At 41.9% G+C, this 19,719-nt stretch overlaps 1 protein-coding gene across 10 annotated transcripts in view; it reads left to right on the top strand.

The window, feature by feature from the left end:
* LOC119033256 overlaps window positions 1–19,719 on the top strand; it is a 165,359-nt gene that overhangs the window by 109,653 nt on the left and 35,987 nt on the right. For 3 of the 10 annotated variants that reach the window (XM_037123116.1, XM_037123119.1, XM_037123118.1), the window contains exons 5-7: window positions 14,561–14,708; window positions 14,859–15,012; window positions 15,246–15,338. The exons of 4 other annotated variants lie outside the window; for them this stretch is intronic. In XM_037123116.1, coding sequence (XP_036979011.1) covers window positions 14,561–14,708; window positions 14,859–15,012; window positions 15,246–15,338 — 395 coding nt within the window. Of the gene's footprint in view, window positions 1–14,560; window positions 14,709–14,858; window positions 15,013–15,245; window positions 15,339–17,389; window positions 17,480–19,719 lie in introns of those variants that run through there. 3 more of the 10 variants (XM_037123117.1, XR_005079207.1, XR_005079209.1) reach the window with 3 other exon arrangements.

The following is a 19,719-nucleotide window of genomic DNA, read 5'->3' as shown; positions in this document are numbered from 1 at the left end:
TACTCAAAACGCTTTACAACACTTGTCACATTTAACCATTCGCACACACATTCATACAATGATAAGCTGCCATGCAAAGATGCAAGGTGCAGACCTGCGATACAGCACTTCCTAACCAAAGTACCAAAGTCATTTCTATGCTCAGCCATTCTCACACAGCAGTGGAATGACAGCCGTGCCTGAGAGTCATCCTGAGGGCACGGCGTCTTTTGTTGACTATCATTGCAGCACCTTGATTTCAAACTTCATGACTTCAGATAACCATGAAGACATCATGAGCGGTTGTTAAATCTGAAATTGGTGGAGAATTGGCACTGTGTCTCTGTTTGATGTGTCAGCGTATGATACTCTGTCTGTGATGGCCATTACAGGAGAGCTGTGAATTCATCTCTTATCCTGCTCATCCCGCAGGGGGCCAGCTAATTAACCTAATAAAAACGCTAACCATTTTCCTAAGCTAAATTGAATTGACTTGTCAACAGTGTACGTCAATACACATCAGGAGCATTAGTACTTAGTGGGAAGAGCCTTTAAGGTGGCTGGTTGAGTGTTCAACGAGAATCTTGTAGAGAAATTGTTTTACTAGTTATCTTTCCTGGTGATCCAACAACTCTGTTTCTTGTGAGAGTGTGGTGAAAAGGAGTTCAAATAAAAAATATGAGCAGTGCTTTATGTCAAGAAGATTGGAGCACGGTGCTTGATTGGTGACTATCTTTTTGTCTAAATGAATAGATCTGAATGTGCATGTTTTGGTTCAATCATTTCATAAACACACACTGTTTTGTGTTCACAGAAGAAAAGGTTGGTAGGCATGAGTGTTAATTTAATATATATATATGCTTTTTCAAAACCTTGTCTGCTCTGCTAGGACACATCATCATTCTGTGCATGGTAAGGCAACTTTTGGCAAAGGTTTGACAGCGATAAATCAAGTTGGCTCAAGTATCCTTGCTACCTGTGTGTGTCGTCCTGCCAAGAAAGAATTGATCCAAAACTGTATATCTCAAAATTGACTTCATTCTCTTTCTTGTAAAAGGTCAACATTAAGACTTTGGAACATTAAGTCCATATACCATGTCAAATGTGACTGCAATTGAAGAATGTCTCTTGTAAAATGAATGTTTGAAGAAAATGTTATGATTTTTCTTACTGATCAAACACACATTTATAGTCAACTGTGACCGATACAATGTAACACAATGGTATGATGTTTATTGTAAATGCAAAATGGGTTTTGGCTTTTTGACCCCAGAAAGACTGACTGGTGCCAAGGGCATATTAATGGTGAGCCTTTTAATGATTTAGTGCTTACTGCAGCCTATTGTCCAATTCTGCTTTGTCTTATAAATGTCTGTGATGTTGTTTTTTTTTTAACAACACTGTACCACTACCTTTTTGAACTACCCTCATTTCCAACTATAGCAATGTCTTTCTGTGTTCGTAGAGTGGAGGGGGCTGCAATTGCATTCCATTGTGCAATACTGCAATGTAAGTAAAAGAAATAAAACCTTGAACCTTAAAGAAGGGTTAACGGTTTTGTAACATGCCCCAAAATGAGACTGAATTGAAAATAATGTCTTTACAAACAACACGTCCTTGCCAAATGTGTGATTAAACTTCATGACATTAACCTTCCACATTTCTTCCATTTTTGTAACTGTTTGCAGCTAATCTCACTAATAATCTAACTTGCGCAGAGAAACACTGTCAAATTTAAATGTGCTGGGTGTGTGTAGGCTTTTTATACAGTGGGGTCAAAAAGTGTGAGACTACTTGTCGAAATACTTATTTTTTTTTAGGAATTTAATTCTTTCAGTAGATGTGTAATGAAAGCTTCATCGTTTGAGTGAAAAGAGCTCCACAAGTTTGTGCACACCTCAAAGCTTTGCAAGAACTACATGAAGAGCAAATAAGGCAGAGGAGTCCCGACTGTCGTGGACTTTGCCCCACAGTAACCTGACTTCAACTCCACTGGATTTGTATGACGGCACATGAAAACTGAGGATGCCCAGCATTCTGTGACATGACAAGTACCCTTGTAGAAAGCCATCAAATCACGCTGGGATAACAGGATTCAGCAGGTTTTACACAAACTTGTGGAGTCCTTGCCAGCTTGAGTGTGTGCTGTCATTAAAGCAAAAGGGGGACATATGCAATACTAAGATATTATGACATTCATTTTTCAGATTTCCCTGTTCACTCAAATTATTAACATGATGTTATCATTTGGCACAAATGCAAAATTTAAGGAGTACACTAAGACTTTTTTTGAAGTCTCCCGGGTTGCTCAAACCAAAAAAGGGGAAAAAACATAAATTACCTCAAGCCCAGAACTACAAAACTGCCTGCCTGTGTGATAGTTATATTTGATTAACAGAGCAGAGTGATCTATGGGAAATGCAGTGTAACAACACAGCAGCAGTAAAGCATCAGCTCCAACATGGGGAAAAAAATAGAGACATGTTTACTCTTGGATTTTACTTCATCTTTCATGCTTCATTTTCTGGTCATATTCTTTTTTTCCACCTCTTTGTTTCTCTCTGCCTCTCTTCCTCTCGCACAGCCTCCTGCTGTCTGCCTTCCTGCCTCATCCTGTTAATGTTAATAGCACCGGCTGATGTTTTAATAAATTAGGCTTGATTAAGAAGATTGTCGCCCTTTTGATTCTAATGGGGTCTTAAACAAACTCTACCGTGATAGAATAATCAGGAGGAAAAAAAAAGAAGAAAAAAAAAGTGTGGAGGAGTGTGGAGTGTGTGAGATGTGTGTGTGTGGCGTGTGTGCTCAGCCCTCTGCTTGTGCTCAGAAGTGAGATCTGGGCGGGAGAGTGTGTGGAAGCACCCATTGATACAGTGTCTTCACTGGGGAGTGTCTTCTTCACAATGTGTGTGTGTGTGTGTGTGTGTGTGTGTGTGTGTGTGTGTGTGTGTGTGTGTGTGTGTGTGTGCGTGCGTGCGTGCGATGGTTTACGAGCGCTCTTCTCCCTCGACCATTAAGCTCCTTCCTCTGGTCTCTCCCTGTGGTAGTGTAATGACCTGCAATCAGCTCTGAGTGTATCTCCATTAAAAGGCCTTTTCCTTCCCACCCTGCACCGAGGCAAACAGCTCAGTTGGAGAAATTAAAACACACAGGAGGCTCGGCTACCACTCTAGTTAATACAGATCTATAGTTTCTCTTACTGCTACCACCCACCATGACGGTTATGGGTTGGTTATTCAGTGGGAAACTGAGATGAAAACAGTGTGTAAAACAGTGCGTGGAGTCTTCACTTAGTGCCTCTTTATCCCACAAACTGACTGCTGCGTGTCTGTGGTCACTCGTTATCATCCAAAAATCAGAGCCGTAAAACTGGATAAAAGCTGATACGCCAGAAAGCAGAACAGTTGTGGGATAGAACTGGAGCAAAAAATGTTTAAAGGAATGGTTTGTTGAAATTTTTTTCAGTCGATGCTCATTAAGTTTACAGATTTACACCAGGGGATGTGAGAAGTAGTAGCCGCTTAGTCAATTTGTGAGGAGAAGCTCTGTTTGGAGCACCTGCATATTGTAATGAAATACAGATTAGGCATCAGTGTACAAATTAATCGTATTCCAAGAGGAAGTGATATGACTAGAGCCGGATTGTTTCACCCCCAAAATACAATCATTTTTAGATGCTGGTACGACAGTTTAACATTTCCCATCTCGCAGTGCTGGCTCTAATGCGAAGCTACGCTGAACACGACCCGCGGAAAGAGAGCGAACGTGTAAATAACCGGATTCCACAAAATGTGAACTATGCCTTAAATGAATCTTTTTTTTTTTTCAGATCATAACCTTGTAACTCTTATTTTTGCCCAAGCAAAATGTTTACAAAGCTCTACTATTTCTTCCCGTGCTGTAATATTTGCAATACATTCTCAGCAGCAGTGGGCTGAAGGTGATTGGCAGGCCTCTGGTCTTTCTCTCTTAACCTCCTGACCTCTTCTCCAGCATGGTTTTTTATGCTGTACTGGAGGATTTGCAAGCAATTTCTCAATAGTACATTAAATATGAAGTCCAAGGGCAAACACACAGATACGTACAGTATGTAACCAGTGTTGTCCTACTGCTCGTCAGAAAGAATAAGGCTGATTTGAAGTGAAGTGTTGTCCCTTATGAATGATGGCGCCTCAATACAGGCTAATATATTTCACTCACAGCGTGTTACGCTAATCCTGTTGTTCAAACACAGGATCACACCCAACATTTCTTACTAGCAATGTGTATGGACATCTCCCTGAAATGAATTACATCTGTTTATGAGAAATGTAAGCTAACAATTTAATGTGATGTGGGCAGCAGCCGGTCTGATTGAATTATTGTTATAACTTTATGTGTAGCTCAGGCTCTGGACACTAGCAGAGAAGGCAAACTGTGTTTCAAAGGAAGGACAGTGTATATATTGTCTCCCCCCAGACACTGTGCATTAGGAGTGTATTGGTACACAGAAGTCACGGTTCGGTATGTACCCTGGTGACACAAGAGTTTTGTACAGCAGAAAAAAACAGCAATAAGTCCCAAAAGCATCAGGCGAGGTTTCTTTTCAACAGTAGTGAAAGTTAGCGGCATTTGGTGGTTTGTGTGGTAATATGCTGCCACCTATTCTTTCACAGTGTCCTCCAACAGGACTCCAATCATTACATCTTTCACTTTTGAAATAAATTTTAACTCATGCATTCAAATCAGCGCTGGATATGAGTATGAATGTAGTGCAACCAGCCTGCTTCTGAGTGTTGGGAATTCTGTGTGAGTGTTTTTCCTAAATTCTAAAGATAGCCTCCAAGGTCAATAGGATAGGTTGTGACAATAACATACTCAGGACATACGGATGCTTCAATGCACTGCCTACTTCTGTTATTACCATAGCAACCTCTCCGGCTTCAATGTCATGGCCGAGGTTGGGGATAGGTTGGCGCTGAACCACTGCCAAACATCAAATGCACACACAGTCGTGTCCCGTACACGGTGTACAGTGTCAGGTGTGTTTGATATGCAGTCAGAGAGAGTGCAGTATACAAACACGTTTAAACAGACAGTGCATGTAAAAACACGCACACACACACACACACACACACACACACACACACACACACACACACACACACACACACACACAGGTACAAGCACAAACCAGACTGACCTATATGATGTTTGAAACAGAAAGGAATTATGTGTCTACAAACTTACAAACACACACACACACACACACACACACACACACACACACACACAAGCAAACCCCTTTTCAAACATATTAATACGCTTGCTTATTCTTACCAAATTTACTGTATGTAAAAAAAAAAAAATACAAATCAACACATGCATGTACAGATGTTACACTTATTATTCAAAGAAACAGAAAAGATGTCATGGACTTACTTTGACCTGTACGCGTGCTGCACAGGGTTGCATTTTTTTTTAAAATTTTATTTATTTATTTATTTTAAAAACCCACTTACTCATCTAAGGAAAAACAGCTGTGTTTCTTTTCTTTCTTTTTTGAAAACTTAACATATGTTAAGTATGTGTTAATTAAGTACGGATGTGGCTTAAAATAGAAATGCTAAAATAAGAAAATTGTACCCAATAACAGTAGCTGGTTTACCTGGTACCATGTTTAACAACACACTGAGGAATAGACCATATAGCTAATATAGTTATTTTTGAGAACAGCAAAAGACAATTTCCCATTTTCCTAGAACTGAAGATGTTCAGAGTACTTGTTTTGTCCATATCACAGTTTAAAACCTCAAATGCTTGAGTGTAAAAGTCCAGTCTTGTACTCAGAAATAGCAGTTTGTCAAAAACTTGGTGGCGATGTTTATCAGAGGACAGGGTTTGCAAACTCATTGTGGAAATAGCACGCTTAGTGGTGGGCATGCCATTTACTAATGAAACCAAAAGATGCTGTTTTGAAAACTAATATGTGGACCTTCAGTGAAGATGTTTTTTGATCAACCTAAATGTGTATATTGTACTTAAACAATGTATTGTACGTAATAGATTAACAGCGAATGGTAACAATTTCCATTCATTAAAAGCTAAAACCAACGAGTGGTTGACTTTTTGTTGTCAAGTGATTATCTGGCAAACGACTTAATCAGTCCAGAATGGATACAAACTGATGTTGCTGAGAATTTTGTCACATTTTGTATCGTGTAGAAACAAGATGTTTCTCCTATTAGACTTAACAGTGAAGTCAGTTTCAAAAACACTGATTTATAATAGTCTAAATCATCCACAAGGAAGAATACACACCTTGTTTGTGCATTCAAGAATGCGCACATTTGCCGGCTCGTCCATACTAATCTGCTGTGTGCAAATAAAATGTCTGTGCAGCCGTGTGTGTGTAAATGCCTGCTTACTACTGGCCGTGTTTGCCAACTCATCCATACTAATACTTCCACGATTATACCACTAGTCCGTACTGGGTACAAATCATACATGAACAGCAGAATCCAGTCTCAACCCTTTTTATTTCCATTCTATGACAGCAGCCTTTATGTGGCCAAGATTATTTGGAGACAACAGTCCCTAGACAGAGTGAGGAAGTAAGAGAGGATCACAAAGTATGCTTCTTCATATCTTTTCAAAGTGAATATAGGGAAATACTGAATATGAATAAGAATATGACAGAGCACAGTTAAAAAATGTCATCAGCCTGATTGACATTCAGGTCAGTTCAGGTGTGCACTTGGCCTTGAACCTATAATCTTTTCCGCATGACCCGAAAACTGTAATTCTAGCCTTACACAGTTCCTCCCACAAGGTTTTGACATATATTTTGGAATACCTGACCGCTAAAATAAGGCTTAAGATGAATGTATTGGCTCCTTATGAAGCTCCAGTGTGATGCTGAAACTTGCTGTTGCTGGATGTGGTAGCTGAAACACCGGCAACGGTGGCACACGCAGACGGAGGGGAAGAAACATTGCTTCAATTTTGTTTGTGATCTGTTAGTTTTATATCTTTATTGCTAAAACACATTAACTATGACACACAAATGAGTAAAACAAAATCATCAGCATAGAGCAGCAGGCTTTGAGACAGCTTCTCTCAGCCACCCAACCTAACCCAAGGGAGAATCAGCGATCTTGTTCCCTGCTTATTTACTGCTTTGGTTAGTTAATAATTTGGCTTGTGTGAAATATTTCAACTGGCAGCAACAGCAAGTGGTGACCAGCTTTAAAAGCTGAAGGTGACCGATGTTTAAAGGCCTGGTAAGGGTCATATAGTGTGTTTGAAGTGTGCATTGCATGACAGCCTCTCTGACCTGCAGTTAGGGTTTCCTGTCTACCAGTGTAACCCTCACACCAACAGAACCAGATTCAAATCAATGTTAAACTCACTATCAGTTTTTAAGATAAATACACACCTCAGGTTTTCTCCACTGTAGTGAACTGTAAATTGCTTAGAATGTGTCGCTGAACTACTCTTGTGAATTTTCTTTGTCAATCTTGGGTCAGCTTTTGATTCCAGAGTCCTTCTGAAAAGAAAGAATCTCGGTGAAAGTACCTGATTAAATAAAGGATAAAAAATGACTCCAACTCGCCTTGATCGCCCACGCCTGTCGTGTTTGTTTTTTCCACCCTGCTGTCATTCTTTTTACTTTGTCACCCTGTCAGTTTCTTTGTGCTGCTGTTTAGATTGCCACCATTGTGCATGTGTTCACACCGTTATCTGCATCCGTAACTGCTGTGTGCATGTGCACATGGGTCTAAATCCGCATGTGTGTCTGTACTCGGGCATGTTTTCTGCTCCCCTCATTGTCTCATTAGAAAGCGGCCATCACACTCAGCATTGCAGCAGGGACCCGTTTACATCAAAATGGTACCACACACATGCACAGTTGCGACCCCGTGTATGTATACACGCAAACATGAGCACTCATCACTGTCAACACAAAAGACACATCTAGACTGGATGCAGTTCCAAGGTGAACACACAGACAAGCAAAGAGCCCTCAAACTGATTTTGTCTCCCAGTTTTATTCTAAATGTTTAAAATTTCGGAGATCAAAATAAACAAACTAATAAAAATAATGATTAATTAGGGGAAAATAACTCCAAGCAACAAGAGGCTGGCTCTTATAATGGCAGGGTATAATGGTTATGTAACATACAGAGAATCTGGTGATTCCCACAGCACATTGTCGTACAGTACCTAAAAGACTGAATGGGTTGATTGTCAGTTACTCCCAAAGTAAACATACATTCCGATTATCAATACAACATGACTGTTGCTGCGACAGGCATGCCGACAGCTGACAGTCATCTACTGCAGGTAATCGACTGACTGGGGATGAATACCCACATACAAGCCCACATCAAAAGACCCAAGCTATCTTTTCGAGCGCGGTTTCTCTGCTATGTTATCTGTGAGATGTCACTTTACGGCGTAACAAAGTCAGAATAACTCACACTTCACTTTTGGTTACACATTGGACGTGAACAAAGTTCTCCTGTGTGACAGTACTGTGCTTGTTTAACCCGACCATCTGTCAAAGAAACTTTGTTGCACTCTGCACTACTTCACTGGACTTCCTCCTTTGTTGCCTTAATAATTAAAATAGCCACTAGAGGTCACAGCCTAACAATAAACACCAGTATGGGTCCTGATAATCTGCTGTGATCCACTGACCCTCTTTCCAGAGGTTTTTTGTAGATGTCAGGTGAAAAACATGATCCTTACTTTCCTTCTTCGGGGTCCATCTCATTCAGAGAACTGAGTTAGCCATTTGCCTCTTAAGTTCCGTTAGCCTGACTATAAGCAAAGCAAAGCTTTTTTTCTCCTCTATTCTTAATCTTCTGTCGAACACAACGTCTGACTTGCAGATAACAAAAGATGTGTTGTGGCTGATTCTTCTCCAATTACTCCTCCTTCCTTGTCTCTAATGTCGCTTTACATTAAAAAGATGGTATGGAGTCAGACACTTTCATCTGCATCCTGTCTGCGTTTTCCAGTGTGTATTTCCACCGCTCTCCATCAGTCAGCGCGTGCATTTCACTGAGTCTCTTTAGGGAAGTGTTTGTGCGTCTGAATGTGTATTTTTTGCAACTGCCACCTCCCTCCTTCCTCCCTCTCTCTCCCCCTCACTGCCATAAACGCTCTCTCTCCTCGCTCTCTCTCTCCCTCAAACATACTCAGTTCCCATCTCTCTCTCTCTCTCTCTCTCTCTCTCTCTCTGATATACATAGCAATGACCCCTGTCTCAGTCATGCAGGCACCATGCTGTGAATTCCATCTGAGCAGAAAAACAAGTGGAGATTGTTATGCAAATGGCTATGTGGTGGGACTTGTGCAGGAGGGGGAAAAAAAAAATGGCGATGTTTGTATCCTCATGTGTGTTGGGAGGCGGTGAGAAGAAGGGGAAAGAAAAGAGGGAAGAAGATAAAGAAACAGGAAGAGCAAGTGAGAGGGGAGGAAGACAACAATCAGAAGAGAGAAGGAAAAAAAAATGGACGTTGGAAGGAAATGGGATAAAGATGCAGCAAATGCAGATCGGACGGGATGATAAGATGCTGTTTTGAATAAATGTTTACGGGAAATACATCTGCCATAGGCGCAGGTCTATACCATGTAACTGATCAGCCCAGCAAGCCTGCGTGTGTGTGTGTGTGAGCGTGCGCATCATGCAAATGAGTCCCTTTTTTGTCAGGAGTGGGGGTTTTTTTGCATCATATATCTATGTTTGTGTACATTTCTGAAAATGCTGACTCTCTTTGTTTCCCTTGCTGTCAACATCTGTAAAGGACACACACACACACACACACACACACACACACACACACACACACACACACACACACACACACAGCTACACATGCACACAAACACACATGTATACAGATACACATGCACACATACAGAGTGAAGAGCTGGGAGGTAATGGAGGGAAATGGCAGGTCAGTTACTGTTTAATTGTCATTGTACTTCGCTGGGAACACATCAATCCAGCATTGCTTCACTGAGCAGAAAACAATGGCTCCATACACACACACACACACACACACACACACACACACACACACACACACACACACACACACACACACACACACACACACACACTCGTGCAGAGATGCACACATACATAAATGCATTACAGTTGGCCTTACATGGTGAAGATTAAATACATGATCGTGTGTGAATTTGTCAACTCTTTTTTCCATATGATATCTTTATATTTCCTTATGCTTTGCCAAACCCATTCAGGAGCAAACAAAGAGGTGAGCATATTGTTTTTGGTAAATATTTTGGAATAAACAATACATTTTCCCCAAACTCTACACTAAAAGTATATTTCGACAATGATGGAAATACATGTATTTGCTTGATTTCTGATAAGAGAACATTTTGAAATTAATCTCATCTCAGTGCATTACGAATTAGGGGTAACACTTTAACCATACCACAATAACCATTATTACAGATACAGTGGATTTACAGTTAATGAAAACATGAGTTAATGGTTGTTTCACTGTTAAAAAAACAGTGAATGCTCCCATAACATTTATTAAGCAATTGAAAAGGTCTATAATCATCATAATGGCCATCCAGATAATGTTTAAAGGTGAACTACACAGTATTTATTAACCATTTACAAAGTATTTTACACATCAGGTGCAATTATACAACACACAGTTGCTTATAAATGGTTTGTAAATTCATATATTAATATATTAACTGACCGTTTTTTTCATAAAGGTTTCATAGATAAGTAAAGTATTATAAAGTATTGTAGATAATGGTTACATGTAGAGGCCTTTTAGTAATGTTAGCCTGGCGCTCATATCAGCCAGCGGTAGCACTGCAGACAGCGTTCTTAACATAAACCGGAAGTGATGGGGGGAACAGCAAACCTGGTCCAAGTTCAGAAGCAGGGCTGCCGACACTTACACTGCCCACTCCTGTAAATGTTTTTAACCAAACAGAAATGTCGATGTGTTTGTGTGAGTGCACACGTCTGTGTGTTTGCATCTGTAGCCGACCGGTCCCACCGTCCCTCTGACTCTGCTTTCTGTTGCTCTCTCAAACTTCTCGCTGACAAACACACTCACTCACTCTGTCTCTTCCACTTTCGCTGTGTTTATCTCTCGCACACAAACACGCGCCGCTCTCCCCTTCTCTGTCACTCAGTGTCTCTCGCCCCCTCACCCCCTCTCTCCTTGGCTCGCAGACACACTCGCACAAACACGCGCGCTTGATCGTTATCCAACAGAGTCATCAATTATTAGGTCTGGTTTATGAAACCCCGGTGCAACTCGCCACCAAACTCTCTGCGCGTATTGCTATTCATAGTGGACACTGATCCCACACACTTTTCTTTTTTCCTTTTGGTTGCTTTGTCTTGAATGAAGGTTGCATCAGTTTACATCAGCTGGCAGACACAGTGGCAGGATGGACCACCAATCCCACCCCCCACCCCCTTCCCAGCTGTGAGGGCAGCGCTGACGTAAGGGGAGCCACAAAACGGACCACGAATCACATCAGCTCAGATTTACTCGCTTTACGTTTTCTTATCGGGAAATGTTGGGATTGGTTTGGATGCTAGCGGCCTTTTAGCCTCATGTGAACCTAAGAGAGTTTCTAGAGCAACTCCCTGAGAGGAGGCTGAGATAAGACCCACAACTGACACTCCTATTTGGAGTCAAAAGTGTTTGTGCTGATTCAGGGCTGTAAACATGAGTTTAATTCAAATATACAACTGAAATTAGAAGTCAAGAAAAGTTCCCAGAATACTGAGTAGATGAAAAATAGATAAACATATAGATGACAAATGCAAGACAAGATGTTGTGTGTGACTCACATTTGACAGCTCATGCCAATGATAACAAAAGGTCTCTCAAATAATGACAAGACAAAAAGAAACAAAATCACATAAGGCTGTCACAGTCTGGGAGACACATAAGCATCCTCAATGATAAATGGAATTTCCGATATATAAATTTTATTTATGCAACCAAGTAAGTAGGTCAAGTTTTCGTGGAAGCCCACCCATCTGGTGTCCTGTGCTGCTCTGCTGTTCCCTTCTTGCAGGAGCCAGAGTGGGCGTCAGAGAACCTGGTTGCACCTGAGAGGTGGGAGTGGCAAAAGGCACAAATAATCACACACAGGAGAAATTAACTGTGGCAAATATTCAAATCCCATTCACTTCCATCCTGTGCGAGTGAAGGGGCAAATATAACTTTTGCATCCAGTGGTGAAGCAAATTTGCATCATGACCCCCCCCTCTGGTGGAGTCTAACACTGGTGAAGTCTCAGCCAGAACCAAGGCTGCCCACGTTCAGCACCGGCAGATCAGCACCGCATTCATGTCTATCTGACTGAGCCCTAAGGTCTGTAGTTTAATAGACATGAATCATGTTACTACTGTACTGTACTGTACTTTAGCTGCTTGTAACTTTGCAGATTTGCACTTCATAAAATAATGTTATATTATATTATATAATGATACACACACACACACACATACATACACATATGTTATTTACACATATTGCCTCACCCCATCTTAATTCCTTATTTAAATCAACTACTTTGGCTTCAATAGTGTGTGTGTGTGTGTGTGTGTGTGTGTGCGTGTATGTGGACTCCCTCTTGTTACAAGCTTGAGCCAAGTTTGTACCATTTTCACTTTCAATAATTTCTGGCCTCAGGCACAAGGGTGTTTTCCATGCTGTTGTTAGTGCTGCCTTCGGGTCCACCCTCTGTAGACAGTAAATTACAGCTGCAGGCTTGGCAAGCGAAAGAACGGGGGTTGTGACATCACAACATTTTAACATGTCACGCATGGGAAAAAAAACATAGATTAAATGTATAAATAACATCTGGATAGTCTTTCTACACAGAAGATGTAGTATTGATCATTAAAATGTTTACATCATATCAATTAATCTATTAATTAAACAGTCGATTGACAGACAGGTACTCAACAAATGGAGTGTGTTGTTTTGGGAGAGGAGGCCGTCTTTCACAGGTCGCAGGTCAGCATCTTGCACAACAGCTTTCAGGTTTTCAAAAACGAATGACTTCTTAAGGAAAACAATCATCTTATCAATCAACAGATAAAATAATCATTATTTGATGCTGTAATCATTTCCGTCATTAGAGGTGAATGACACTCACCGGACAAGATGAGGTTGAATCAAATTTCAGTCTAAGTCCAATATGCAGGAGGCTACATCTTAATGTCACCACATAAGTTAGATCAATCCAACTCCAACCTTTTTTAATTTTTTTAATTTGATTGCCACATCTTAGCATGTCTTCACTTATGACAAGTGCTCTGACACACAATGTGTTGACATTTTTTGTATTATGAGAATTGGCAAGCATGAAATTCCAGGTGAAGGTATAACAAAGTTAAAGTGGAACTATGGGAATCGCAGTTGAAAGGTGTAAGTTTATTTATAGTGATACAGCTGTGTGATAGCTCTAAAATCAAGTTGGCTATAACATTATATCATTAAACATGTTTAAAACATACATTTACACAGTGGTGTAAGCAGCGTTACTACAATTAAACTGCAAGAACCTTACAATTTAACGGAAGTACAGTCCTTGAGTAATGTAGTTGTTTTCCGACAATTTATTTTTGTCTGGCATTGGAGAGCCAGATGTAAGATATAAACAATGAAATTGTTTGTAATTACGAAACTTGTAATTGCTACAAAATACTATTAATAGCAATAATAAAATGTAAAGGAGAATCAGCCACAAACGCATCAGCAGACAGAGGAATAGAATATTTCCAACAATGTAATGAACACTGTGGCTTCTGGTGCACTGTGGCAGAAAAAAAAAGAAAAAGAAAAAAAAGTTCTATTTTCATTTTCAACCCCCACCAAATTCCCATCATAATTATGTCAATATCCCTCCAAATGCAAACACTTCCAATCCTGACAGAAAGTAATATGGTGAAAGGCCATTAAAAATGAGCCCCCCCCCCCCACCACCGCACCATCCACAGACACACACATTACATACACGCTCGCACACACATATGCACACCAATCACCTTCCAACTTGCCCCCGCCCTCCACCCAATAAAACTTTTGGCAGGCCTGAGCTGTTGTAATTGGCAGCCGGCTTGCCATGCCGATAGACTCTCCTCAGTCCTACGGGTCAAGAGTAATTTACTGAGCTGCTAAACGGCACTAGTTTCTCTCTCTTTCTCTCTTTCTACCCGGTCCAATCCCCCCTCGCTCTCCACCTCCTCCTCTCGCTCTGTTTTTTTTCCCCCAGCATCCATATTGGAATTCCCATCCAGGCTGTATTACAAGCCGAGATGATGACTTAATCCCTTGTTAATTAGGGACAACATCTCCAGCAGCTGAGGCTAAAGCAGAGAGCGGCAGAGGCTCCAGAGACACAAGGGCTCTGGCCGAGCTCGCAGCCCCAGCCACGAGAGCCTTGCTAGGGCTCAGAGAGCTGGCGAGGGATGGGATGGGGGTGAGGAGGAGGAGATGGGGGTGGGGGGCGCTGGATGAGGATTGAAAGGGGCTGCTGCCTAATCCCCCACTGATGGCTCTTCTAGGCTAATGGAGCCTGGACAACTGGGCAACCGGATGCTCCTGTTGGCTCACTCCACTCCACTTCAGCTGGGTCAGGAGGAGTGTGGTTCCACTGGTTCTTCAATGGAGACTTTTGTAGAGGCCTACGTCATTCATTTGGCTGGTTACCAGGTATAATGTGGTCGCCAGGTTTTTCAAAGGCGATCTATATGCATGTATTTGTGTGTGTGTGTGTGTGTGTGTGTGTGTGTGTGTGTGTGTGTGTGTGTGCACATTTTACAGACATATTTGTTTATCACCTCATCTGCTTTTTCTCGACAGCTATGGATCATATTTCCCATGGTACCCACAAAGCAAAGCCTCAGTCGCTCTCAGACGAACAAACAAACTAAATCTCAGTCATCACCGTCTCCACACTGTGTTTTCTTGTGTAAAATTGTCTCGTGCAGAAACTGTCCAGAGGAAAAATTTCCAGGTAAATGAGGGGAGAAGCAGTGGGGAGAAGGGGACGGTATGTTTGGGACTCAGCCACTTGAAAAATGAGGGGTAGAAAGGTGGATGAAAAGTGCATCTTCTTACATTTCCTCCTCAGGTGGCAACAAAAGCCCATTTATTTGGGCCCGCATTTTTCACTGGCTAAGTGTTGCAGGGTGGTGTTAGCAGAGTGCATTATAGATACAGCCAGGCTTGTCGCTGTCCCCCTTCTAGAATCCCTCTCAGTAACCAAGAACACCACCACCACCACCACCACCACTCCCACACCCTGGAAGGCCCAGACTCCTGGGGAGCTCCAAACACTAGGTAATTATCCACCATCATACCGCCTGCTGCTTCACTACCTGTGAATCCAGCACCACTGGAGAGAAGGATGGATGGGAGGGGTGGGGGGAGAGGGAGGAGGAGGAGGAGATGGATGGAAATGTAGAGGGATCAAGGTAGAAGGACAGCAAATGTGTTTGATTGTATGTGTGCGTGCAGCAGGGTAAAGCCGAGGAGAGAGGCAAAACGTGGAAATGGCGGCTGAGATGGATGAAAAACACATTTTCAGATGTCTCGTTTAAAGGAACAGTTCACCCATGTTCTGACTGCCCTCATCTTTATGAGTTAACATATCTACAGTACATGTAAATGCAGAGACATCTACTTATGGAGACACAAATATTCACTACAGGTGATATCGGTCAGAATGAAAAGGGGGATGCAAGTTCCTGCAAATCTTTTGACACTATTCCACTGATCAATAGAAGGGGCGACAACATGCCAAGATGTATAACAGTGCACCAACAATGGCGGGATAGAAGAAGAAGACTGCTAGCACATAAAAAAAGGATTAACTATAATGCCAATATTGACATTTAAAGTTTATTGTACGTAAACCAAATGTTTCTACGTAAATACTTGTACTTGCAAATGGGATGTCAATCAATCATCAGTCAATCAGTCTTTATTTGGATAGCGCCGATTCACACCTAAAGTCATCTTGTGACTCTTTTCAAGTCGAATCCCCCATGATAAAGCACTTGGTGACAGTGGCGAAACTTCACAACATGTCATGTTGTCCTTTTTACCTGACTGCATTTATGTAGCAGTTATGATTAGCAGCTACAGTTCACAGCCCCGATGCACCAGGCCGATGGTGGGATGTCGTCACTGTGTTAGGTGCTGTGTTGCCTCCAACGAAGGGCTCAAAGGTGTTAAGTTGATAATGATAGTTTTGCACTGACGCTGCCGGTAATAATTTACCATTTTTGTGTGCCAGAAAGGGACTTAGTGTTTCTGGCAGATGTTATTCTTGTCAAGGTGAAAAATCCTCTAAACCAGTATTTTGAATATTGTGGCTTGACACTGCCTCTGAGCTTTTACAAAGACATTTAATACCCTTGTTGGCCCCTATTTCTCCCCGGCCATTTCTCTAAAGAAAAAGGCTTAGCCTCTCTTACCTAAATGAGGGAGCAAGTTAAATTAATTCCAATTAAAAAAAGCCTTTTGAAACATAACAAAATCAGGCTTTTGGACACCAGTGACAAAGCGATGAACAAAGCCATGAGTCTTCGTCTTTGACTGAATGAAACGGTGTATACGGAGCATATGCTGAGCTGCTATTAAACTAAGAACACACCATGAAAATGAATAGAAAGTGAGTGAGGGAGAAAAAGAGAAAAAGCTCCCTGCCCTTGTGGCTCACCCTGTTAAAGTGTCTTTATTAGGAGTCAGGGACTGATCACACTGCTAAGTGACCTGCCAAGGTCACAGAGGAGGGCAGCCGTGGTAATTAGTATGCTCTTTGTTGCAGCAGGGCCGCATTCTGCTTCAGCAACATTAGTATGCTTCACTGTTGGACTAAGGGGTTACACTAAGCTTCACTAGCCATTAGTATGCTCACTTCTCACTGGAAGATGCTGTGCCGTGTTCATTATTAGGCTGCCCCATCCAGGGATGTAGTGGACAGTGACCACAACTCCAGCTCACTTTGCATTGTATATATTGTCTGGGTTTAATATATACATTACAACAATGAATCTGGTTAAGCTTATTCAAATGACACGTGGCACTGAGTTATGTTGGTTAAATGTGTGTATTGGCCAGCCCCTGCAGGAATGAGGCTTCTGGTAACCCTGAAGTTGTCTTATTCACATGTTGGTTATTTTTTAGCTCACTTACTAACATTAGCCACCCACAAGCCTACATTCAGGTATCCCCAGTTGTTTTGTTCAGGGTAGGGTGCGTGAATCTTTGGTGTGAGAATTTCTATATTGTAGTGTTCAGTCACCAGGCAAATATAGCTGTCAGTGTATCACAGTATTTCCTCCAAAATGTTGATGTTTTTTTTTTTGTTGTTGTTTTTTAACTAGCTGTACCCGTCAACATTTCTACACAGAAAGTGGGTCACACATCTTGAGTAACGTGTATCTACAAAGGGGGCACTCATAGTGAAGTCGCATTGAGGAGAAAGAACACTCGACTCTTCAGTTCACCCGAGCTCTGTGGATCATCAGGCGCTCAGCACGCTATGATATCACATTGATTCTGTGATCAGCGATTTGTTGATATCAAAACGTCTGCCACCAATAAGATTTCAATTTGAGTGAATTCAAGGGCCTGTTGATCGATGAGAGATCATATCATCCCATTTATCACATGAGGACAGAAAAAAAGCTGCCGCCCCTTTGTTTTGTCTGTTGGTTATAAGAAAATACCCAACACAGCTCATCAGAAAAACAACCGCATAAGTCGACTGTGAAAGCAGCTTATTATGCCCCATATTTACGTATCTTGTTGGCAGCAACCTCCAGTAATTAGGGACTTTAAGCAGTGATGGTAGAGGGACAGCTACAGTGCCAGCCAAACATTCCAATGGGTTGCTGTAATAGTGGAAAACAAATATCACTAAGCAACATTTATCTCACTGATTCACAACTGACAACTGCGACTTCTGTTTCTACCTTCTAACACTTTCTGACTTGCTGTCTACAGCAAACTGTGGGTTCACCCATAGTAGACTGTGCTACAACCTCAGGAAGCGGTGCAGTAGGATTGTGTGTGCGCAGTGCGGAGCTCTTTTATTCGCGAACCGCATAGCCATCCCATCAACAGTTGCTGCTGAGAAGGAAGTCAAGCAAAGTAATACAAAAAGTCATATAGTCCATAAAGGGAGGAGGTCAGAGACAAATGGTTGGGTCAGACGAGCGCAGGGCTTTTACCCAGGAGATGGTGGTTCATGTCTAGTGTGAATCCAGAAGTAAATTATTAAATATTTTAACTTACTGACATAGTGTTGTACAACAGCAGTTACAAATGTAGCCCAGGTACACTGAAGGTTGACTGATTACAGTATAATTCATAGATTTACTGGACTAATTCTAAAAACAGCATTAGCTACTGTTGCACTCTGTTAGCTGAGCGCAGAGAGGCACCGAGAAGAAGCAGTCGAGAATGTGCATGAAGTCAGTCCACAGTCCAGCAACATTAAACAACTATTGCAAATCGTCTACAGGCTTGTATAGGCAAAATAAAGAGATGGCAAAGGTCTAAGTTTTCGCATCACATTGCAATCCACTTACCTATGGCAAATGAAAAAGTATTTAATAAGTGGAATTTGTTACATACAGCCCCTTTAATTTACTGCACTGAATCAAAACAGTAACAGACGGCATCTTAAAGGTATTGATCAATGTCTCACACCTGCCTAGTTATGATACAGTGAAGTACTGAGTAATCAGTAAATTCATCTCATTACTTTTTGAGTAAGTATCTGACTAGGTGCCCTTCCCCTGCAGGGCAAATCTGGCCTAGCGGGCTCTAGCCATTAATATGCACCTTGTCAGCAGGCCAGTGACAGACTCGGCTACGCTATCCATTGTTCCGCCACAATCAAATTAGCCCTGCTGATGAGGCCTGAGCTCTGTGACCTCCTCAGGCCCAGTAGCTTCACAGCCCCAGAAATGACAAAAGAAGATCTGAGAGTCTGGGTCTTCAGGGAAGGTGGAGGCTCACATACTGATTTCTGATTATGTCTGCTCTCCTTTTATTTATATATTTACCCTCTGGAAGTAAATGAGACGAGGTGTTGACTGCAATATGTGAAACAGATGCCCCCAGCAAGCGCCATGTGAACTTGGCGTTGATGTCTAGTGAAGACAAAGGACTTGTGTGATGTGCGTGCATGTACTTTACAATTGTGTGGTACTTTTATTTAGTTCCTAGCAACTAGCGTACATGTCACGCCCCGACATTTGCAGTCAGCTCATCCCTCCCGGATCCCTCCAGACCATCCCTCCCCTCCCCTCCCCTCCCCCCTCTCTCTCCCCTCACCTCTTGTCCACATTTGTCTGATTTAGTGTGATCAGATCTGAGAGCCAACGCCTGCTGCTGTTGTTAATGCACCTTGGGTTTCACATAATAGCGACTCACTCTGCCTTTACTCCTACTCTGCTGTTGGGGGGGGGGGGACCATGAATCAGGTGGCAACTGGAGAAAAAAAAGAAGCAGTGGAATTAGACATGCGGCATACCAATGTTTACAGTCCCAATATATGCTGATGGAAGTAGCCCCTCGATGAATTTTTTGTATCCTCCAGTCCATTCGCTCCCGTCCGGACCCATCCTGTGTGCACCGAATCAGCTGAAATATATATCGAACAGATTTGTGAAACAAGACTTTATCGCCTGGGAGTTCTCCAAAA

Source organism: Acanthopagrus latus, chromosome 15 (assembly GCF_904848185.1).
Source record: "Acanthopagrus latus isolate v.2019 chromosome 15, fAcaLat1.1, whole genome shotgun sequence".
NCBI lineage: Eukaryota > Metazoa > Chordata > Actinopteri > Spariformes > Sparidae > Acanthopagrus > Acanthopagrus latus.
This window is presented reverse-complemented; position numbering and strand designations above follow the sequence as displayed.